Source organism: Sminthopsis crassicaudata, chromosome 3 (genome assembly GCF_048593235.1).
Source record: "Sminthopsis crassicaudata isolate SCR6 chromosome 3, ASM4859323v1, whole genome shotgun sequence".
Taxonomy (NCBI): domain Eukaryota; kingdom Metazoa; phylum Chordata; class Mammalia; order Dasyuromorphia; family Dasyuridae; genus Sminthopsis; species Sminthopsis crassicaudata.
Window position 1 is genome coordinate 303010410 of NC_133619.1, and position 24976 is coordinate 303035385.

Sequence of the window (24976 nt, forward strand, 5' to 3'; positions counted from 1 at the left end):
GAAATTTCATTTTGGGCTGTTCCTACAGAATTTATTTTTCTGCAGACCTGTAAGTGCTATAGCATCTTTTCCTTATTCACAGGGAAATTTGGTTATAAGTTTGTCTATTTGTATAAAAATTAATTATTGAGTACCTACTTCTAGTTTTTCTAAACTTTTTTCTAAAACTTTTTCTTTTAAAAAATATGACAAGAGTAAGTTGTTTGGTTCTGTAGCAGATAAATTCTAAAAAAAAAAAGAGTGCTTTGACAAAGATTATAATGTAGAAACAATTTCAAGTAACAAGATGTCATGTTTTGTGATTGTCAAAAGAAATAAGTCATGTTGAAATGAATATAAGGTGATATAATTATTTGGAAAGGATAAAAAGGGTCATGTTTAATTAGATTCAGATTCATGTATTTTTTGTGATTCTAAAAGGAGAAAAAAAATAAGATAAAGGATAATTTTTAAACTTTTTTCCTTACCAAGTTGCTTCAAGTGTATAATAGACATTTGGTGCTCTGTGATGTCAAGATGACTTCAGTGCTCGTGGTTCTATTCAAGCAGTCATATGGTTGAAATGTCCTTGGGATGTAGTCCTCTAAGGGAGAGCCATTTTTAGAAGAGATTGATTTGTTAATTTTTTTTTTTAAATTTGGTTAGTTTCTACTGTGAACTTAATCTCTTGTCTCCACTAGTCAGAGAAATTTCTAAGCCACCAAGATCATTGGAAATTAGACTAAAACCATGTCCTGACTTTGGGACATTTGAAATCCCTTTGTTCTGTTCTTAGAATTCCTATCAGTGAGACACACTTTGCTGTGGGGTAAACTGTGAAATTATGGGATCATCAATATGACCCTGTAGAGAGGATAGATAGGGAGAAAAAAGCAGGATTTAGAGAAGTGAATTAGGGTAGCTAGGTGAACTAGTGAATAGAATATGAGTTTGGAGTCAAGAGGACCTGAGTTCAAATCTGACTTCAAGACATTTGACACTGACTAGCTATGTGACCCTGGGCAAGTCAGTTAACCCTGACTGCCTTGCCAAAAAAAAAAAAAAAAAAAAAGAAAGAAAAAAAAAAGTGTGGGCTGGATGATATAAATTATCATTTCTCTGCCCAAGTTTATGATAGTCCAGTTTGTTTCCAATTTCTTTAGTATCACAAAATATTCCATTCAGAATATTTTGAATTAGCTATTAAAATTCAAAAGCATATTAGAAGACTCTTTTAGGAGGAGGGAAGGTATACCTATTGGTGTGTATAACAAGTTTGTAGGAGAATTTGGCAAAGTTGAGTTTTAGACCTGGTCTTGGGCAACTTGTAAGTTATGGAAGCTGAGGAAAAAATGTTTTGTCAAGGAAATTTCACTGAAATCAATGAATGATTGTTGAAATTTCACCCCTATAGAATTTAATTCTTTTATATTTTTAGGCTTCAATTGGGATAAGGTAGTTCTTTATATTCTCATTTTATATCTTCATTGAAATGAGTTTGTCAGTACCTTTGACTGAGGTTTAATAAAGGCATTGAGGAGACTATGAGTAAGATGGATGCTGTAACCAAAACTGGAAAGGAAAGGAATAATTTGCTCCCATTTATTGATCAGATTCTATTGAGGCTAGTCCTGGGTTAAGGATATACTATATGTGCATACATACATACATATGTGTGTGTGTGTGTGTGTATATATATATATATATATATATATACATATATATATATATATGTGCATGTGTATTACATAACAATGATTCAGAATGAGGATAATAAGAAATGATTAAAAAGATAAGGAAGCTAAAAGAGCATTTAATTATTGATTAATAACATATATGGGAATAACTGGAACCAGACTTCCTCATTTTTTTTTGTGTGTTAATATATCATTTTATCAAGGAAATCCTTCAGTGGAAGAATGGTGAGAAAATACAAGATATTTCCAGAAGGTGAGAACTTTGGTTTTCTTAAATGGACCCCCCATCACCTGTTTCTTGGTTAGTGGTTCTCATTCCAGTCTGAGAATTTGCAAAACTGATATAGTTTAATGGAAAATCCTGGGTTCAAATTTGGCTTTTGACCCACCTGCATGATCTCAGCAATCACTGAATCTCCTTCCATGGCCTCAGTTTTGTCATGTGTAAGATGAGAGGAGTTGGACTAGATGGCCTCTGAACTACTTTTCAGCTTCACATCTCTGAACATTGATCTGAGAATCGGGACACCTGGGTTCTAGTCTTGTCCACTTTGGCCTTGGGCAAGCCATTTCTCTTTCCTTTTGCCTCAGCTTTCATCATTTATAAAATGGCAATATTTGCTGTTCTGCACTGTCTGGTGCTTGGCAAAATGTCAAACAGCACCATAATATAAATGTGTCCTATTTCCTTATTTATCCATTAGGGATGATAATAACTAAATGAGTTTACTAAGGAGACTAAATGAGGCAATATATGTAAAAACATTTTGAATACTTGTAAAGTCTGAAGGATCTACTGTCCTGACCATCCCTCTTCCTTCTGTCCCCTATTCCACAGTTCCCTTCCCATACTTACAACATACGTGTATTTTCTTAACCTCACTCACATGGTCTCTTTTTTATCAGCATCCCTGGTCCAGTTGCCTCCAAAAGATTTTTGTCAACAATCCAAGTTTGTGCTGTTACCATGTCCTCCTCATAGGATAGCACCATTGTGGGATCGAGGTCACCCATCCAGGGCTGAGCAGGGATCACTCAAACAGCAGGCCCTAACCACCAGATCATCACCCCTACCTTATCGGAGAGCTGCATCTGCACAGTTACCCTGCCCCAGTGAACACCAGTACCACCTCCATCACCACCTTCACCACAGATCAACAGAAATTCCATTATCTGATTTAAAGAATTACAAACCATCTTCATCCCCTAAACAAAATTCTAGTGCCTCAGTGTCACATATACCTTGCTCTTATTTCAAGGCAAGGTCAGATGCCATAATTGCTGAATCTCCTGATTCTGAAACTCTTCTGGACCCTGAACCCGATCCTGAAGATTCACTGAACCCTTGTTTTTGGGCACAGACTCCTTCAGTCATTGGCTACATTCCCAAGATTTTAAAGAGCCATGGCCATTCAGGGCTACCATATTTCAGCCATCAGCTTCCACCTTCATTTCTGTCTCTCCCTTTCCACCTATCTCCATCACCATCACCATCACCTATGTCTTCACTACCTCAGTCTTCTCCACCACTACAATCGTCACCCCCCCCAAAGCAGCCTCAGTCTCGGCTTCAGCCCCAACCTCAGTCTCCACCTTTATGTTTTCATTTACCTTTGCCTCGACCTGTACCTCCAAAGCCACTTCCATCTTTCACTGATCGGAGGGTCAAGAAACAGGCTAAGCTTCCTGCTCATGTAGAACGTAGGGCCAAGACAGCATCTATAATAACCTCATTGCACCCAATTTGTCCCCAAAGTGCCTCAGTTGTGCGAGGAAGATACCCTAATTACCAAGCTAAAGCCCCACCACTTCAAGGGCATCAAACGAAGACTTCTGCCCTTGTAGGATGTCTCCACCTACAACATAAAGGCAGGATTTTGTCACCTTCACCTGAACATCATTCTAGGCTCACAGCTTTGAAAACAACCAACTTGTCCAAGAACAAAACTTCCAAGGCATAAAATCCTGACCCTTTTCCTGAGGTTACAGCTACAATATTAGGATTCTTAGACCATGCTCACGGGATTCCAAATCAGACACAAGTGACAAAGATGCATAGAAGAGCAATCACTTCATGCTTCATCACTGCATCTTCGTTACTTCACAAATATTATATCAGGATCACAAATGCAGGTGTAGCATACTCCATCTACTGTGTTGTAGATAGGCACAGGTCATCTAATCATCTTGCCACCAGGCTAGAGCAGCAGCTATACCATCACCAGATTGAACCATGGAACCTTTAATTATTAGTATCCATGCCTGGACTACTGGGCCAAGGTTAACTTGACACTTTTCATAGTTTCAACTCGTAATGGGTAAGGCTCTGATTATAATGCCAACTATAAAACTGAGCCATAACAATACCCTGATTACCAAGTTGTACCTCAACTGACCATTGAACTGAAGTTTTCATGGAGTTCAACCACCAAGCCCTAATAACATCAATAGACTCGGGCATTTGGCTTGAAGCAGTTGCTATCCCAAAAGCTCAAGCCATAACATTAACTTGAGTCTGAATAGGGTTTTGAACAATGCAAGACTTTACTGAGTCTAGATAATGGGGCAAGGGACCCGATATTTTGATATCATCCTATTTTTTAATCTTATCACAACTCATTTGGACATAGGCCTGAGCTTGCTCTGGACACTAAAAATTGAGGCCATATAAACAATGGGGCTGGGAAATTGGGCAAAGAATTCCTTTTGTTTTGGTGACTGGAACAGTACTTTCACTGAGTCTCCCACATTAGATTCAGACTGGTTGGGACAATGACTCAGGTCATATCTCTATGAGGCTTGGATGGATTGGAGAGGCTATAGAGTCCCAATTGCCAGGGTACAGTGATACAGTGCCAGGACTACCCTGCCACACCTTTACTAGGTCCTAAACATTTGGACAAATTGCCACCAGAATTAGGCCAGCAAGCTGAGAGTATTCAGGATTCTGTCTCTGGATGTTGCCTCCACTAGATCCTGAGCATCAAGTTAAAGAGTCCTTTGAACTACCAATTCCCAGAAGACAGATTCACTGGATTACTGGAACAAGGCTGCATAGGGTCATTCCGGCCACAAAGCTCTGCCCTTCCCAGGTCAAGATTTAAATAAAGACCATGCCTAACACAAAATTTTCTGCACAGCAGACAAATATTTCTTCAGGCTTAAATGTACTCTAGTTCACATTTCCTCTGAATCATCAAGATATTTAATGGGTCTTGAGTATGAGGTTGGGTTGTATTGATATCAACAGACAAGATATACCTTTTATGGTCCTAAACTATTTAGTGCATTATATATATATGTATATAATTTGCTGAGGTGATTGGGGTTAAGTGACTTGCCTAGGGTCACACAGCTAGGAAGTGTTAAGTGTCTGAGACTAGATTTGAACCCAGGTCCTCCTGACTTCAGGGCTGGTGCTCTATCCACTGCGCCACCTAGCTGCCCCCTTAGTTTAACTTTTCTTGAGGGTTTTTATTTTTATTAGGGTGGGAGATCTTGATGTTGTTTTTTTTTTTGCTGAGACTGTTGGAGTTAAGTGACTTACCCAGGGTCACATAGCTAGGAAGTATTAAGTATCTGAGACAAGATTTGAATTCAGGGCTGGTACTACACCAAGTAACTGCCCCTAGTGCATGATTTTAATTTTTCTAGACCATTGGGAGAAATTGCCACCAAACCCAAAATTTCTTGATCTGTGTCCAACCCAGATACTAGAATATCTTGATCCTGCCCTGATAAGTGTTTTAATGCCTAGGCCACACTTCTAACATGTCTATGTGACTGGGAAGTAACCAGTTCTACATGATACCACAACATTCAACTCTATTCCCTGCCATTCTGTCTCTTCAAATTCTTGTCCCCTTATATCATATCCAAACAACCCATTGAAGAGACCCAATTCCTAAGTGTGAATCATCAAGTGACACTTCAGGTCTACCATGTTCCTTCTCATTCCATGCATTCACCTAGTCTTGATCATCAGACTATGGATATTTTGGAATCTTAATTGGCTAGATCACATTTTAGCCAGTTCTAAACCACTAAGATATATAATAATGTTCAGACTTAGACCCACAAGCTCCCAAAATCACTAGATAGTGCTACTTTGGTTTAGAGATCATCAGATTACATGACTTTACCCAGTCCTGAGATGCTATATTAGTTTTTAGTGTTCAGACCACACTTCTAATCTGAAATAGATGATTGGAAATGCATTTCAATGGGTCCTAGGATCAGATTCCTCAATACTTTATCCAAACCCCAAAAGACATATTGGATCAAAGTCAATTGACCACAATAGGTTTTGATGATTGGGCAAAAGCTTTGGAGGGCCAAACTTTTAACATGTTCAGCCATCAGATTGAAGTTCTAACAGATTGTTACAACCAAGCTGAGTCTTCATTGAATTCTTACCACTGAGATGAAGTTTTATCTTAATTTTTGACACTGGACTTATATTTTTGGAATTGCATTTATATCTCATATATCAGGGAGAGGGGTAGTGTGGTGTTGAAGTATTTCACTGTAACTCTATACTCTAGGAAAGGGAAAAAAATCTTAAGCAAATTCTCTTATGTCAAGATGAGGGAATGTAATACTCATCAGTCTAGTTAATGCATAGAATTGATTTTGATAGCCTGTTTAGGTTGTGTGTTTCTATGTTCAGGTAATGAAATGTCCTTGTAAAGAATAATTACTGCCATACTAATCCCTTTGCCCATCTCCGAGGAAGATATAGGGATAGAGTTTTCTCCAAACTTCCCAGATAAAGACCTTCATTTTTAGCTACCCAACCACCTATTAATAGTATGCTCAAATCTTCCCACCAATCTCTAATCTATCCTCCTTGAACTCAGATATCATGTACTCTGTGTCTGTAAGAGTTACTTGAATGGATATCACACGAAAGTACAGGGATAACTGTTAGTCATGGAGAGAAAAGATCTAAACATTACCAGCCACAGGCAAAAGACCCACAAAAAACAAAAGAATGGAAGCCCTCAGGAAGTATATATGTTTGGGGGTGGTACAAAAGAGTATGAAATGGGATTCCATATTTCAGATCTCTCCTAGAGAAATAGAAATTAAATGATGACCATCTTTTATCATTATTTGCATATTTCTTGTTATTTTATGTAGTTAAATAAGGATACATGGAACCTACTCATTCAATTCAGTTCAGAAATATTAAACACCTGCTATGTGCCAGGCACTGTGCTATGTGTTAGGGATACAATAAGAAAAAAGACAGTCCCTCACTAATATATTGCTTATGGAATTGTGAACTAACTAACCATTCTGGAGAGCAATTTGGAACAATGCTCAAAGGGTTATCAAATTGTGCATGCCTTTTGATCCAGCAGTGTTTCTACTGGGTTTATATCTCAAAGAGATCTTAAAGGAGGGAAAGGGACCCACATGTGCAAAAATGTTTATGGCAGCTCTTTTTGTAGGGGCAAGAAACTGGAAACTGAGTGGATGCCCATCAACTGGAGAATGGCTGAATAAGTTATGGAACAGGAATGTTATGGAATGTTATTGTTCTGTAAGAAATGATCAGCAGGATGATTTCAGAGGGACTTAAAGAGACTTACATGATGCTAAGTGAAATGAGTATAATCAGATCATTGTACATGGCAACAGCAAGATTATAGGATGATGAATTCTGGCTCTTTTTAACAATGAGATGATTCAGGCCAGTTCCAAAGATCTTGTGATGAGAGCCATCTACACATAGAGAGAGGACTGTGGGAACTGAGCATGGATGACAACATGGCATTTTCACTTCTTTTTTTGTTGTTTGCTTGAATTTTATTTTCTCATTTTTTTTCCTTTTTGATCTGATTTTTCTTGTGCAGCAAGATAATTGTATAAATATATATGCCTATATTAGATTTACACATTGTTTTTAACCAGTTTTAACATATATTGGATTACTTGCCATTGAGGAGAGGGGATGGAGGGAAGGAGGGAAAAAATGAGAACACAAGGTTTTGCAAGGATCAATATCGAAAAATTATCTTTGCATATATTTTGAAAATAAAAAGCTACAATAAAAATAATCAAAAGAAAAGAAAAAGAAAAAAGAAAAAGACAGTCCCTATGCTCAAGGAGATTCCAATCTAAAGGATGATGGCAATACACAAAAGGAAGCAGAAAAGAGAATAGTCAAGTTGGAATCAAGCAGAGTCTCTGATGGAAGAGGAGTTATCAAGAAAATTCTAAGTCCTCTGTATAGGAAAGTTTTTGGAAGAATATATTTTTCCACCACTCCCACTCTCCTATTAGAAGAAACTAAAGGGAGGAGAGGTGGCTAAGTAATAGCCAATTATGAATCAGTCATATGATTTATGTGATAAGGGAGAAAAATCTGCATGTTCTCCTCTTCTTATCTCATATTCATATAAATTACAGATTTTACTCAGACCTTAGTTTTAATAAAAGTCATAAATGTCTTATTAAATTTGCCAATGACACAAAGTGGGAGGGAATAACTGACACATAAAATGACACATAAAAATGACTAAAAACTATATTGAAAATCAAGAATATTTCACCAGAGCTAATAAGGTGAAATTAAATTGAGATAAGCATAAATCTAGGAAAAGAATGTGAATTCAAGTTCTGACTGAGTTATATGCTAGTTGTATGGCCATGAGCAGATCATTTAATCTCACAGTGTCTCAGGAAAACCAAAGACTAATTCACAGATGAGTTGCTGGTCTTTATCAATGAAGAAATTTCTACACCCAGAATATCTTTTTTTCTTCATTTAAAATTATTTTATTTTATTTTCAAATCATATACATAGATAGCTTTCAACATTTAGCCCTGCAAAACCCTGTGTTCCACACTTTTCTTTCTCTCTTCTTTCTCCCCAATTCCTCCCCCAGATGGCAAGTAATCCAATACATGTCAAACAGGTACAATTTCTTCACACATATTTCCACAATTATCATGCTACACAAGAAAAATCAGACCAAAAAAGGGAAAAAAGTGAGAAAACAAAATACAAGCAAAAAAATAACAAAAAGTGAAAATACTATATTGTGATCCTATAGTCCTATAGTCCTCTTTCTGGGTGAAATGGCTCTCCCCATCCCAAGACCATTGGAACTGGCCTGAATCACCTCACTGCTGAAAAGAGCCACGTTCATCAGTTGATCATTGTATAATCTTCTTGTTGCTGTGTACAATGTTCTTCTGGTTCAACTCACTTCACATTGCTTCAGTTCATATAAGTCTCTCCAGGCCTTTCTGAAACCATCCAACTGATTATTTCTTATAGAACAATAATATTCCATAACATTCATATATCACAACTTATTCAGCCATTCCCCAACTAATGAGCATTCACTCAATTTCCAATTCCTTGCCACTACAAAAAGGCTGTTATAAACATTTTTGCACATGTGGGTCCTTTTCCCTTTTTTTATGATCTTTTTGGAATACAATCCCAGTAGGGACACTGTTGGGTCAAAATACACCTAGAATTTCTAACACCATTGGAATCCCCTTCACTTTTCCTCTTGCAGCAGTGTTTGTAGTGATAGTAGAATCACAGTACTAGTCCTGTGATTCTGGGCCAGTAATTTAACCTTTTGTCTGCTTCACGTTCATCATCTGTAAAGTAGGGATAATAGCATCTATCTTCCAGGTTTGCTGTGAAGATCAAAGGAGATAATATTTATAAAGTGGATAGAGCATCAGCCCTGAATTCAGGAGGACTCCAGTTCAAATCTGGTCTCAGACACTTAACACTTCCTAGTTGTGTGACCCTGGGCAAGTCACTTAACCCCAGCCTCAGGGGGAAAAAAATTATTGTGGTAACAGAGATGGATACAACCAGATAATGCAGTGGTTGGAGTGCTGGACCTGGAATCAAGAAGACTCTTCTTCCTGGGTTCAAATCCAACCTCAGATACTTCTTAGCTATTTGACTCAGGGCAAGCCACTTCATCCTCTTTACCTCCATTCTTCCTCTGTAAAATGAGCTGGAGTAGTAAATGACACACCTCTCTAGTATCTTTGCCAAGAAAATCCCAAATGGAGTTACAAATAGTCAGGCATGACTTTTAAAAAAATGACTGAAGAACCACAAAGCAAAAATAGGAACCTCGAAAAAATGTATTAGAATTGGGCAGAGATCATACCTTGGCCCTTTCTTCCCTCAAATTTCAAACCACCCTGGATTTAATATATAATATGTAGTCGAATATATAACTATTGGAAGGCATTATCATAGTTATCTTCATTTATATTTACTTAAGAGATTAGCTTAATATTTCACACAGGAAAAAGAAAATTTAAAAATTGATGAATAATATCTACTGACAATGATATGCCCTGTTGTCAGATAGGCAGCCCATTATGCATATCAGTGTACAGTCAGAACAAATATTGAAAAGTGTCTTAGGTATATATGCCATATATATGTCATGATGGAACCTTTGCAAATTGACTTGGAATCAGGGAAGCAGGTATATTAGGAGAAATTCCTAGAGCTGCTCTAAGAATGAGATCTATTTCCAAGTGAGAATGTTTCTAAGGACCAGAGAGCTCTATGGGACAGCTAAGACCCAAGAAGAAATATGCTAAATAAATAGACATTGGAAATTGCTCACTGAGAACGAGCTGAATCAAAGAGCTTTGTTATTTGATATTGATGATAGTTTTCACTTAGTTCCCAGTCTCTTTTAAATGATCATTATCTTTCCCCCACTCGAATGCATGGATGTACCTCAGGTCTCTGTCCTAGACTCTTTTTTGTCTTGTCTTTACACTATCTCTTAGTGCTCTCATTAGCTCATTAGCTTAGTGCTTCTCATTAGTGTGTTCATCCATCACTTCTATGTAGATAACTATCATATCTCTAAAATCAGCCTCAATATTTCTTCTCAACTACATTCCTACATCACCAACTATCTATAAGCATTTTGAACTAGATGTCCTAGGCAACTCAAACAACAGAATTCATTAATCTTTTCCTTCAAAATTTCCCTTCTTCAGGGAAGTAACAAATTGGGAAAATATTTTTAAAAACAAAGGTTCTGACAAAGGTCTCATTTCCAAAATATATAGAGAACTGACCATAATTTATAAGAAACCAAACCATTCTCCAATTGATAAATGGTCAAAGGATATGAACAGACAATTCTCAGAGGAAGAAATTGAAACTATATCCACTCACATGAAAGAGTGTTCCAAATCACTACTGATCAGAGAAATGCAAATTAAGACCACTCTGAGATACCACTACACACCTGTCAGATTGGCTAAGATGACAGGAACAAATAATGACAAATGTTGGAGGGGATGTGGGGAAATTGGGACACTAATACATTGCTGGTGGAGTTGTGAAAGAATCCAGCCATTCTGGAGAGCAATCTGGAATTATGCCCAAAAAGTTATCAAACTGTGCATACCCTTTGACCCAGCAGCGCTACTACTGGGATTATATTCCAAAGAAATACTAAAGAGCGGAAAGAGACATATATGTGCCAAAATGTTTGTGGCAGCTCTTTTTGTTGTAGCTAGAAACTGGAAGATGAATGGATGTCCATCAGTTGGAGAATGGTTGGGTAAATTGTGGTATATGAAAGTTATGGAATATTATTGCTCAGTAAGAAATGACCAGCAGGAGGAATACAGAGAGGGTTGGAGAGACTTAAATCAACTGATGCTGAGTGAAATGAGCAGAACCAGAAGATCACTGTACACTTCAACAACAATACTGTATGGGGATGTATTCTGATGGAAGTGGAAATCTTCAACATAAAGAAGATCCAACTCACTTCCAGTTGATCAATGATGGACAGAGGTAGATACACCCAGAGAAGAAACACTGGGAGGGGAATGTAAATTGTTAGCACTAATATCTGTCTGCCCAGGTTGCATGTACCTTCGGATTTATTTTTTGTGCAACAAGAAAATGATTTCACACACATGTATTGTACTTGACTATATTGTAACACATGTAAAATGTATGGTATTGCCTGTCGTCGGGGGGAGGGAATAAGGGAGGGGGGGTAATTTGGAAAAATGAATACAAGGGATAATATTATAAAATATATATATATATATATAATAAAAAAAATAAAAAAAAATTAAAAAAAAAAAAAAATTTTATAATTATATTTTAATTTTTAATTTTTAAAATTAATTTTATAATTATAATTTTTTTGACAGTACATATGCATGGGTAATTTTTTTTTACCACATTATCCCTTGTACTCACTTCTGTTCCGAATTTTCCCCTTCTTCCCTCTATCCCCCTCCCCTAGATGACAGGCAATCCCATACATGTTAAATGTGTTATAATATATCCTAGATATAATATATGTGTGCAGAACCGAACATTTTGGCACATACAGGTCCCTTTCCCTTCTTTAGTATTTCTTTGGGATATAAGCCCAGTAGTACACTGCTGGGTCAAAGGGTATGTACAGTTTGATAACTTTTTGGGCATAGTTGCAAATTGCTCTCCAGAATGGTTGGATTCTTTCACAACTCTGCCAACAATGCATCAGGGTCCTAATTTTCCCACAGCCCCTCCAACATTCATCATTATTTTTTCCTGTTATCTTAGCTAATCTGACAGGCATGTAGTGGAATCTCAGAGTTGTCTTAATTTGCATTTCTCTGATCAATAGTGACTTGGAACACTTTCATATGAATGGAAATAGTTTCAATTTCATCATCTGAAAATTGTTTGTTCATATCCTTTGACCATTTATCAATTGGAGAATTGTTTGATTTCTTATAAATAAGAGTCAGTTCTCTATATATTTTGGAAATGAGGCCTTTATCAGAATCTTTAACTGTAAAAATATTTTCCCAATTTGTTACTTCCCTTCTAATCTTGTTTGCATTAGTTTAGTTTGTACAAAAGCTTTTTAATTTGATGTAATCAAAATTTTCTATTTTGTGATCAATAATGATCTCTAATTCTCCTTTGGTCACAAATTCCTTCCTCCTCCACAGGTCTGAGAGGTAGACTATTCTATGTTCCTCTAATCTATGATCTCATACTTTATGCCTAAATCATGGACCCATTTTGATCTTATCTTGGTATATGGTGTTAAGTGTGGGTCCATATCATAATTTCTGCCATACTAATTTCCAGTTTTCCCAGCAGTTTTTGTCAAATAATGAATTCTTATCCCAAAAGTTGGGCTCTTTGGGTTTGTCAAACACTAAATTGCTATAGTTGTATACTATTTTGTTCTGTGAACCTAACCTATTCCACTGATCAACTAGTCTATTTCTTAGCCAATACCAAATGGTTTTGGTGACTGCTGCTTTATAATATAGTTTTAGATCAGGTACAGCTAGGCCACCTTCATTTGATTTTTTTTTTCATTAATTCCCTTGAAATTCTCGACCTTTTTGTTCTTCCATATGAATTTTGTTATTTTTTCTAGGTCATTAAAATAGTTTCTTGGGAGTCTAATTGGTATAGCACTAAATAAATAGATTAGTTTAGGGAGTATTGGCATCTTTTTTATATTCGCTCGGCCTATCCAAGAGCACTTAATGTCTTTCCAATTATTTAAATGTGACTTTATTTTTGTGGCAAGTGTTTTGTAATTTTGCTCATGTAATTCCTGACTTTTCTTTGGTAGATAGTTTCCCAAATATTTTATACTCTCGACAGTTGTTTTGAATGGAATTTCTCTTTGTATCTCTTGCTGTTGGATTTTGTTGGTGATGTATAAAAATACTGAAGATTTATGTGGATTTATTTTGTATCTAGCAACTTTGCTAAAGTTGTGAATTATTTCTAATAACTTTTTATTAAAATCTCTGGGGTTCTCTAAGTATACCATCATATCATCTGCAAGGAGTGATAGTTTGATTTCCTCATTACCTACTCTAATTCCTTTAATCTCTTTCTTGACTCTTATTGCCAAGGCTAGCATTTCTAATACAATATTGAATAGTAATGGTGATAGTGGGCAACCTTGTTTCACTCCTGATCTTACTGGGAAAGGTTCCCATTTATTCCCATTACATATGATGCTTACTGATGGTTTTAAATATATGCTCCTGACTATTTTAAGGAATAGTTCATTTATTCCTATACTCTCAAGTGTTTTTAATAGGAATGGATGTTGGATTTTTATCAAATGCTTTTTCTGCATCTATTGAGATGATCATATAGTTTTTGTTAATTTGATTATTAATATGGTCAATTATACTAATAGTTTTCCTAATATTAAACTAGCCCTGCATTCCTGGTATAAATCCTACTTGATAATTGTGTATTATCCTGGGGATGATTTTCTGTAGTCTTTTTGCTAATATCTTGTTTAAAATTTTAGCATCAATATTCATTAAGGAGATTGGTCTGTAGTTTTCTTTCTCAGTTTTCAACCTACCTGGTTTAGGTATCAGTACCATGTCTGTGTCATAAAAGGAGTTTGAGAGGACTCCTTCATTCCCTATTTTTTATAAAACATTTTATGTAACATTGGGGCTAATTGTTCTTTAAATGTAGAATTAAATTGGTAGAATTCACATGTAAATCCATCTGGTCCTGGGGATTTTTTCTTAGGGAGTTGATTAATAGCTTGTTCTATTTCTTTTTCTGAAATGGGACTATTTAAGCAATTTACTTCCTCCTCTGTTAATCTGGGAAGCCTATATTTTGGAGGTAGTCATCCATTTCACTTAGGTTATCAAATTTATTGGCATAAAGTTGGGCAAAGCAACTCCTTATTATTGCTCTAATTTCCTCTTCTTTGGTGGAAAGTTTCCCCTTTTCATTTTTAAGACTAACAATTTGATTTTCCTTTTTACTTTTTCTGATCAGATTTACCAAAGGTTTATCTATTTTATTGGTTTTTTTCATAAAGCCAACTCTTAGTTTTATTTATTAATTCAATAGTTTTTTTTTTTAACTTTCAATAGTATTAATTTCTTCTTTTGATTTTAGAATTTCAAGTTTAGTATTTGGTTGGAGGTTTTAATTTGCCCTTTTTCTAGCTTTTTAAGTTGCAAGCCCAGTTCATTGATTTTCTCTCTCTCTATTTTATTCAAGTAAACCTCTAAAGATATATAAATTTTTCGCTTATTACCACTTAAGCTGCATCCCACAAATTTTGGTATGATGTCTCATCGTTGTCATTATCTTGAGTGAAATTATTAATCGTTTCTATAATTTGCTGTTTCACCCAATCATTCTTTAAGATGAGTTATTTAGTTTCCAATTACTTTTTGGTTTATTTACCCCTAACTTCTTGTTGAATGTAGTTAGATGCTATTCCACTTGGTGCATATATGTTTTGTATTGATATGGCTTCATTGTCTATGCTATCCTTTAGCAAGATAGTTTCCTTCCTTATCTCTTTTAATTAGATCAATTTTTACTTTTGCTTGATCTGAGATAAGGATGGCTACCCCTGTTTTTTTTTTTAACTTCACTTGAAGCATAATAGATTCTGCTCCAGCCTTTTACCTTTGCTCTCTATGTATCTCCCTACTTTAAATGTGTTTCATGTAAACAATATGTTGTAGGGTTCTGACTTTTGATCCAGTCTGTTATCTGTCTCTGCTTAATGGAAGAGTTCATCCCATTCATACTTACAGTTAAAATTACTAATTCTGTATTTCCTGCCATCATATTATGCCCAGATTATGCTTTTTTTCCCTTGCCCCCCTGAACCCTTTCCCCAGTATTAAACTTATGGGCCCCACTTGTGTCGCGCAGGCCTCCCTTTTTAGTATTCCTCCCCTCTCCTTTTAAATCCCTTCCCCTTTCTTGTATCCTTCCCTTACTACTCCTTTCCTTTTGCCTTTTCCTCTCCCCCCTTTTAATGAGGTGAAAGAGAATTCTCTGAAAAACAAATATGTCAGTTATTTTCTCTTTGAGCCAATTCTGATGAGAGTACGATTCACACAATGTTCCTCCCCCTCTCTAAATTCCCTCAGATATGATAAGTTTTCTTTGCCTCTTCCTGGGATGTAGTTTCCCTCTTTTTATCTCCCCTTTTCCCATTTTCTGACACTATCCATTTCTACTTCCCTTTTTTATATCAGTAAAATCAAATTATACATGTGGACTTTCTGTATATCCACAACAGAAATACAGTTTTCAAGAGTTCCTTTTACCTTTTTCTGCTTCTTTTGAGTCCTGTGGTTGGAGATCAAATTTTTTGTTTAAATTTGGTTTTTTTCTTAGAAACAAATAGAATTCATCTATTTCATTAAATGTCCATTTTCTTCCATGGAAGAAAATGCTAAACTTAGTTGGGTAGTTTATTCTTGGCTGCATTCCAAGTTCTTTTGCCTTTCGGAATATCAGATTCCAGGCCCTTCAATCCTTAAATATGGATGCAGCCAGATCTTGAGTGACCCTTATTGTGGCACCTTGATATTTGAATTTTTTTTTTCCTGGGTGCTTGCAATATTTTTTCCTTAGTCTGATAGTTCTGCAATTTGGCCACAATATTCCATGGAGTTTTTTTTTTTTTTTTTTTTTTTTAGGGTCTTTTTCAGAAGGTGCTGGAACTCTGTCTTCCCAGAAATCAGCCGGAGTCAGAATAATCAAAAGTCTTTATTCTTGGTCTTTTGAGGTCATGGTCAGGGAATATAGATCTAGCAATCTCCACACCTCCTTCCTCTCTCTCCTTTGCCAGGAGAATGCTTCAATTTCCTCCTCCTACTTCACCCACACAAGTCACTTCCCTTTCTTTCTCCACACCCACCAATCGAGCCAACACAGAATAGTTGGGACATGTTAATAGAGAATTGTCTAATTGGCAATTAGTCTCACATGCTCCATTATCCAAGTGCATTTGCTCAGTTCTAGCCCTTTACATCTCCCACTTTCTTTTGTTTTAGAACACAGGTGGTCACACCATCCCTGACTTCTCAGGGAGGTGAGAACCCCAAAAAGGAGGTGATCACGCCCCCCCTGACATCTCAGGAAGGGAGATGAAAAGCACCAAAGGGAAGTGGGGATTGCTAGCAAGTTTCTGGGTTGAAGGGTCTTATTAGAGACAAGTATGCACAAACCCATCAGCATGGGAGGTATTACACAAGCACATAGCAATAACACAGAGGCTATTAGTCATAACTCTCCCCACAGTCAGTGCAAGCTTGATAAGGTGTAACAAACATGAATTGTACATGCAAGTAGTGATATAACAAACAATATGAATCAACATGGTGGTGTAAAAGATTTCCTGAAGTCCTAGAAGGAGGGTATGTAAACAGCAGTCACACATACACCTTCTTCAGCAACCAAGAGATAGTCCAAAACCAATCTATTGTCCATTGCTTCACGTGTTAGGGAATCTAATGATCCCCACAAGTTTTTGAAGTCCCACAACAGTCTTTTTATATGTTAGGGAATCCAATGATTCCTACAGGTTTTGAAGTCCTGCAACAGTCTTATGATGCCTCACAGAATCCAATGATTCCTGAGGACTTTCAAGTCCTACAATAGTCTTATGATGTCTCAGAAAATCCAATGATTCCTGAAGATTTTCAAATCCTACAATAGTCTTATCATTTCTCAGAGAATCCAATGATTCCTGAGGATTTTCGAGTCCAACAACTTTTGACGTCCCTGAGTCAAATGCCATAACTGCCAGGTTCTTTTAGTGGTGGGTACACTCAGCAATGGAACCACCTGATGTTTCTTGGGTCTTCTCCTTCGTTTCAAGGGTCTGCTTCGTTTCTCTCCAATGGACAAGGTGAACGTGGCTCATTGTTACTCATCTGATTCCTTTTCCATCTGTGGAGATACAAGCAAACCCTCTCCCCCAAGCAGTTAACCTATCTGGTCCCTTCCATTCACCACTTTCTGGGTCTCTCCACATGACCTGGCGATTATCTACAGACAGTGGAGCTGCTCACACTGGACACAGTCCTTCCAGTGGGTTGTAAAACCTGTCTGCCAGAGCCAGTGCATCTTTGTCAAAAATTTAAAAATTAATGGTATAGAGAGCTAAATTTATAAGTTCTCTGGAGTTACCCGTGGCTCCCCCTTTCTTTTGTTTTTGGAGGAGTGTCTTAATATCTCTGTTTCTTCTCTCTACTCTTGCCTGACCTTAAGGATTAAAAGGTATGCCAGTGGTATGTAAACTCTTATACTGTGCACAAAAGTGTGCAAAATGTTTAGAAGTATATGCAGGTCCATTGTCTGTTTTTATTGCTTGTGGCACACCCATAATTGCAAATGCTTGTATAAGGAATTCAGTGACCACTCGAGCCGTCTCTTTTGCTGCTGGCATTGCAAAAGTGAATCCTGAAAAGGTGTCTACAACAACGTGGATAAAAAATAGATGACCAAAAGATTTATAATGGGTCACATCCATTTGCCAAATTTCATTAGGTCTAAAACCATGAGGGTTCTTCCCTGGAGGGAGTGTAAGAGCATTGAAAGGAAGGCAAGCTGTACAAGCTTTTACTATGCTCCTAGTTTCCTCTCTTGTTATTGCAAATTGTAAACGTAAAGCTCAAACAGCCTGATGATATTTAGAATGATATCCTTCCTGAAATAAAGTTGTATTGGCCAACATGGTTAGAAGGCTATCTGCCTTTGAATTACCATCAAAAATAGGACCTGGAAGTCCACTATGGGTGTGGACATGAAAAATATAAATATTACCTGGATGCTTTCTCACTCGCTCTTGAAGTTCCTTAAAGAGCTGATATATATTGGAGGCTACAAATTTTATTTGGGCTGTGGCAATTCTTTGTACCACACCTATTGAATAGGCCAAATCAGATATTATATTTATGTCTTCCAGATAATAAGCAAGAGCTAGAATGATTGCATACAATTCATTCTGCTGAGTGGACTGAAAAGGAGAGTATACAGCACAAATATTATGTTTGGATGCATCTGTAAAGATAGTTGGTCCTTTAAGAGAAACTTTAGAAACCTTTTCTTCAAGAATCCATCGCCAATTATGTAACAGTCTGGTTATCCTTAATGGAGACCCATGTGTAAAATTTGGAGCCATGGCTAATAAAATTTGCCACTCTGGGATGGTTTCACAGCACATGTGAAATTATAACATGTGCATTAGTATAAAAAGTGTATATCTTGTCAGGTCTTATCCCAGATAATTGTACTGCTCCCTTAATGGCCTTTAATAAAATTCTAGCCACAAGCACTGGGTAAGGAATAAGGCTTTGTTCTGGTTGTGCTGGGAGGTTCACCCACTCTATCACACTGTCTCCTTGATGAAGGACTGCTCTGGGTGCCTCTTGTGTAGCAAAAACTGATATTTCCAAGGATTTTTGAGTGACTCTTTCAACCACATTGGATAAAGCCAGTTCAACTTGTCTCAAAGCCTCTTGAGCTTCTTTTGTAAGCTGGCGTGGTGAATTTAAAGCACTGTCTCCCCATAAAATGTCATATAATGGTTGCAATTGACAGGTAGTCAAGCCTAGCACTGGATGCATCCATTGGATATCTCCTATCAATTTCTGGAAGTCATTTAAGGTGTTTAGCTTCTCTGTTCTTAAGGAGAGTTTTTGTACTGTAAGCAACTTAGGATATTCTTCATATCCTTAAATATTGAAAAGGAGCGTGTCTTTGAATCTTTTCTGAAGCTATGTGCAATTTACAATTCCTTAATGTTTCTATGGTTTTTTGTAGATATGCTTCTAACATTTGTTCCTCAGGTGCACATCCCAATGTATCATCCATGTAATGTAATAACATTACTTTTGGAAAAGCTTTTCTTACTGGGGTAAGAGCAGCAGCAACATACATTTGACACATAGTAGGGCTGTTTTTCATTCCTTGTGGCAAAACTGTCCATATCTTTTATAAGGCTCAGCTAAGTTAATGCTGGGCACTGAAAAGGCAAATCTTTTCATATCCTCCTTATCTAGAGGGATAGAATAGAAACAATCCTTGATGTCTATAATCCACAGAGGCCATTCTCTAGGCAATTAAGTAGAAGATAGGAATCCAGGTTGAAGAGTTCCCATAGTTTCCATCCGTTCATTTACCTTTCTTAAATCAGTCAACATCCTCCATTTTCCAGATTTCTTTTTTACATAAATACTGGGGAATTCCAAGGACTTAGAGAAGGTTGTAAGTGTCCTTGGTCAAGTTGCTCCTGTTTAATAAGGCCTGAATTTTATCGCTACTTAAGGGCCACTGTTCTATCCACACTGGTGTATCAGTTTTCCATTGGATAGGAACAGGTGAAAGTGGTGGCAGGCCTTCAAAAGCAGCCCTGCCTAAAAAACGAAGTACTCATTTTTAACCCTAATTGTTGTAAAATGTCTCTTCCTCACAGATTGATGGGGATTTTTTCAACTATAAAAGGAGTAAAAACTCCTGTTTCACCTTCAAATATCCATCTCAAAGGGGTAGCACTAACTTCTGCAGCTATTGATCCTCCTACCCCAGACATGTAGGTGTCTGCCTTAGTCTTTGGCCAGTGACTGGGCCAGTTGGCACCTCTAATGATTGTGCGATCTGCACTTGTGTCCACCAGTCCTTCTAATAGTATGCCATTTATATAGATAGTGAGCATAGGTCGGTCAGCTGTCACAGCTGCTGTCTAGAATATTCCGGATTTTGCTTGGAGTCAGAATCTGGGTGACTATCACCAGGTTGCTTATTAGGAGTCTGTTTCAGTAAACCTGATGCTACTATTTCTCCTGGTTCATAAGCCACACATTGTCTACCTGTGTTAGTGACTGGGATATTATCTACACATTCTCCAGTTCCCCACATCAGTGTATAGATGGACATTGTTTTGTAAGTACACTCAGGGGGTGAAATGGTCAAGCCTACTGTCCTTGGAGGCAAGGGATCCATAAGCTAGAGAGGAACAGATTTCACCTCTCCAGGGGGTATCTCAGTTGTCCCAGCTGCATACAACTCTATCCTCCCTAATTGTAATCCTTTTCTCCCATGAAGTTGCGTCCTGACTGATTGACTGTATAATCCCTTTCTCCCATCAGATGGCTTCCTGGCTGATTGTTTGTGTCTGGGTATTGGACTTCTAGGCACTCTCTGGGTGTGGCATCACTGCCACCATGCCCCAAGTGATTTTTGCCTGGGGCCCTGGAGCTGGGGTTCCCGTTTCCCTGAATCAGTCTACATTCTGATGCCCTATGGAGTCCTCTGTTGCATTTTGGACATGGGGTATTGGGTCTTGTTCTCCCACCTTGTTTTCTCACTCTGTCTCTATGCCAACATTGAGCTTTCAGATGCCCTACTTTTCCACATTGAAAGCATTGACGAGTCTCTCTGTAAGTCCCTTGCCAAAAGGGACCTTGTCTTCCCATGTTGGGGTCTTGAGAAGTCTGCACCATAGCCTGGCTATAAAAGATATTTGTGCCCACTGTGGCACAGTGTCTTATGATCTCCTCTAAAGGAGCATCCTTGTGTAGTCCTAGTATAATCCTTTTACAAACCTCATTGGCATTTTCTTTAGCAAGTTGCCTTACCAAAGCTTCTGTTACTATATTTTTTTCACCATTAGTCCATATGACAGCTGTATGCAAACATCCCACAAAATCAGCAAAGGATTCATTTAGTCCTTGTACAATTTTTGTCAAGGTCTCACCCTTGTCATTTTTACCAGGGAGAGAAGTCCATGCTTTGATAGCAGCAATTTGCTCAAATGCTGCTTTGGAGTAATTAATCTGTACTGAAGCTTCTGCATAAGAACCTACACCTGTTAGTAGGTCACAGGCGTTTGAAGTATTAACTCCACTTTGACTTTTTTGTTGGGTTTGTATCCTACAGAGCTCACTGTATTCAGAAAGCCACAACAAGTTTTGTTCAGGTTCTAAGCATATCCTTTCAATAGATTTCCAGTCACTAGGGGTTAAGACTTCATAAGCCAAATTCTGTAATAACATCTTAACATAAGCTGATGTAGCTCCATAGAGAGTGCAAACTTTGTTCAGGTCTTTGAGGATGTCCATATCAAAAGGAATGTATCTTCTGCTTTCTTGGCCTGCAGAGTTAAACTGTTGAATCATGGGAAAAATTTGAAATTTGAAATCACTATTTCTTTTCCTTCTTCTAAAGCTTTAAAAATTGCTTGTTGTGGGGGGCAGCTAGGTGGCACAGTGGATAGAGCACCAGCCCTGAATTCAAGAGGACCGGAGTTCAAATCTGGTCTCAGACACTTAACACTTCCTAGCTGTGTGACCCTGGGCAAGTCACTTAACCCCAACCTCAAAAAAAGAAAAAAAAAATTGCTTTTTGTAATCTAGTTATAGGAGTTGGTGATTGCTGGGGGGGGAGGTGCTGATGATATCACCTCCCCTCCTATTACTCCTTCTCCTCCATCCCTGAAGGTGGAGTTGATGTGGGCCTGTCAATAATCTGCTCTCTAGGCAGGGTTGAAACTTCTTCAAAAGAATCAGAGTCATCAACCCTAATTCCTCATTCAAATCCCCTTGCCCTTGGGCAAGATCTTGATTTTTTTTTTTCTCACACTTCCTCCTCTGTTCATTTTTAAAACTTTTCCTTCTCCTACAACTTGCTCGATAGTTTAAGGCTAATTGAACTATGTTGTATATATAAAATACCTCTGTGGAAATTGAACGAGGCCCATTTTTTGTGTGAAATTCTTTCAGTTGAAGTCCCACTAGCTTCCAGTTATCTACACTTAGTTTTTCTTCCTCTAAGAACCAAGGGATGTGCATTTTAATGTGCCTAAGAGTTTATCAATCTGTACCCAGGTTATAAGTAAACTCTGCTCCTCAATTATCTTAATTATACTCTCTATAGCACCACTCCTGGGTTGGGCTGGAGCTGGGGCTGGAGCTGGGGCTGGGGCTGAGTCGGCTGAGGTTGGGGTAATGTCTTTAGCTAACATCTGCCCCAATTCAGCTTTAAGAGATTGCTGGTTTAGCCCTTAACAAAGTAAGTTCCTTATTTGTCTATTAGAATACTTAGAGAATTGTCCAATTGGCAATTAGTCTCATGTGTTCCATTATCCAAGTGCATTTGCTCAGTTCTAGCCCTTTACAAGAAGGTGTTTGATGAATTCTTTCAATGCCTATTTTATCTTCTGGTTCTATTACCTCTTGGCAGTTCTCTTTGATGATTTCCTGTAAAATATAAATTAGGCTTTTTTTTCATCATAATTTTTGGGAAGTCCAATCATCCTCAGATTATCTCTCCTAGATCTATTTTCCAGGTCTGGCGATTTTCCCAGTAAATATTTGACATTTTTCTCCACCTTTTCATTTTTTTTTTTTTTTTTCTTTTTGGTTTTGCTTGACTGAGTCTTGGTATCTCAATGAATCATTCATTTCTATTTGTTCAGTCCTGATTTTTAACGAGTTATTTTCTTCATTCACTTTTTTTACTTCTTTTTGTATATGTCTAATTGAGTTTTTAAATGAGTTATTTTGCTCTATGGAATTTTTTTCCATTTCACTAATTTTTTTTTTAATGAGTTATTTTCTTTTTCCAATTCACAAATCCTACTTTCTTGGGAATTCTTTATCTTTTCCAATTCATAGATCCTACTTTCCTGTGATTTTTTAACCTTTTCTAATTCACAAATTTTGTTTCCCTGCACTTCCTGTGAATTCTTTGTCTTTTCCAATTCAAATTTCAGGATGTTGTTACTCTCTTGCATAGCTTCTCTTTCCTTTTCCCATTTTTCTTCTAACTCTCTTTTGAAGTTTTTAATAGTGTCTTCTAGGAGAGTTATGTGATGGGGGCCAGGTAACATTCCCCTTCAGGGTATTATCTGGAGACTATTTGCTGTTAGTCTCCTCGGGGTTGGAAACCCGTTCTTTTTCTGTATAGAAGCTGTCAATCGTTCTCTTCATTTTTTTACTCATTTTTTAAAACCTTTGGGGTCTGTCTTCAGGGTAAGGAGGTTACCAGCTTCCTCTGCAGAACAGGGATAGGTATATGGATGGCAGCTGTTTTGTGAACTGGTTGCAAAGGTATGAGAGTGTTCTGGAGAGAGCACACTGGAAGTGATTCAGAGCTGGTTAGCACAGCTGGGCTGCGTGAATGCCCAGTGAAGGACTCCCACTATGTGGCCTAGTGACTGCCCTGAGATCAGAGGCTGAACAGTGAAAGTGTCATAACCCCAGACCAAAGCCCCCCTGTGGGGCTGTGAATATTAGCAGCTAATTAGCAAAAAGCCCCAGCACACAGACTGGAAGTGTCTCTGCCCTGGGAAGCACCGTTGCTGCAGAAGTTTTGCTGTTGTGGAAGTTCCACTGCCTCAGGCCGAGTCCCCCACCGTGCAGATTAAAGGCTGCCCTGGGCTGTGTCTCACTGCCTTGCAGATTCTTAACTGCCCCAAGGAAAGTCCCCAGACAGCAGAAGGCGGATGCACAACCATGAGTGATCTGTGCTGAGTCAGTTCCAGTTTGGGATAGCTATAGGCAGTTTCTGGCATTTTTTTTTTAAGTGGCTTTGATTTCTCTGCTGATCTGCTGTTTTGCAAGCAGCCTATGCCAGAGTAGTCTATCTCTGTAGCTTTTCTAACCTCAGAGGCCACCCCAGCCTGATCTGCACAATATGCTAGCCTTTAGTCTATCACTGTCTGCGCTGGTCTTTTTCCTCACCCCTCAAGACAGACCTTTTCTGATGAAGTTCCAGATTCTCTTTGGCTGTAAGTTGTTATGCTTCTAATCTTTGTGGGTTTTACCACTCAAGCACTATTTTTGAGGCTGAATTAAATAATTGGTATTGAGGGTAAGAGAAAGGTTAGAAATTCACGTGTGGCTTCTCTGCCATCTTGGCTCCACCCCCAAATTTCCCTTCTTAAGTCCTTTATTCCTCCTGAGAGTATTACTGTCTTTCCAGTTACCCCAAGTTTGAAACCTAAACACAACATAACTCTCCCTTCACCTGAATAATCAATTGTCATATATTATTGATTCTATTTCCAAAATATGTTTTGAACCTGCCTTCTTTTCTCCTCAAAGAGCCACCATCTTAGTTCAGGTCCACTTTACACCTGGACTATAGTAAGAGCTTCCTATTTGGCTCCTTAGCCTTAGATTTCTTTCCTCTCTAATCCATTCTCTGCACAGCTGCTAAATAGAAAATCCTAAAATACAAAGGTCTGATCATGACATCACCCTGGCTCAATAAACTCCAATGGTTCTCATTGACTTCTAAAGAATGCAATATTCCACTTAACTCTGAAAGCCCCAGTTATCTACTTTTTAAGGCATATTTTACATTATTCTCTTTTATGTATGGTTTTCTAGCCAAAGTGGCATGCTTGTAAGTTCCTCATGATTGTAACATTCATCTCTTATTTCCAAGCCCAGAATGGACTTTTTTTTTTACTCTTTTTACCTGTAGCTCAAGGGATCCC

General features: G+C 37.7%; 1 protein-coding gene across 4 annotated transcripts in view; it reads left to right on the forward strand.

Annotated features, from left to right (window-relative positions):
• The first annotated feature begins 547 nt into the window (after nucleotides 1–547).
• The window catches only part of LOC141561445 (uncharacterized), a 31002-nt gene continuing 6573 nt past the window's right edge, over nucleotides 548–24976 (forward strand). For 2 of the 4 annotated variants that reach the window (XM_074301024.1, XM_074301021.1), the window contains exons 1-2: nucleotides 548–640; nucleotides 1880–1929. Coding sequence is in view for 2 of the 4 variants with exons in the window: in XM_074301021.1 (XP_074157122.1) it covers nucleotides 1899–1929 (31 nt within the window). In the remaining 2 variants the exon portion in view is untranslated. Of the gene's footprint in view, nucleotides 641–1010; nucleotides 1067–1879; nucleotides 1930–24976 lie in introns of all 4 variants that reach the window. The other 2 variants (XM_074301022.1, XM_074301023.1) reach the window with 2 other exon arrangements.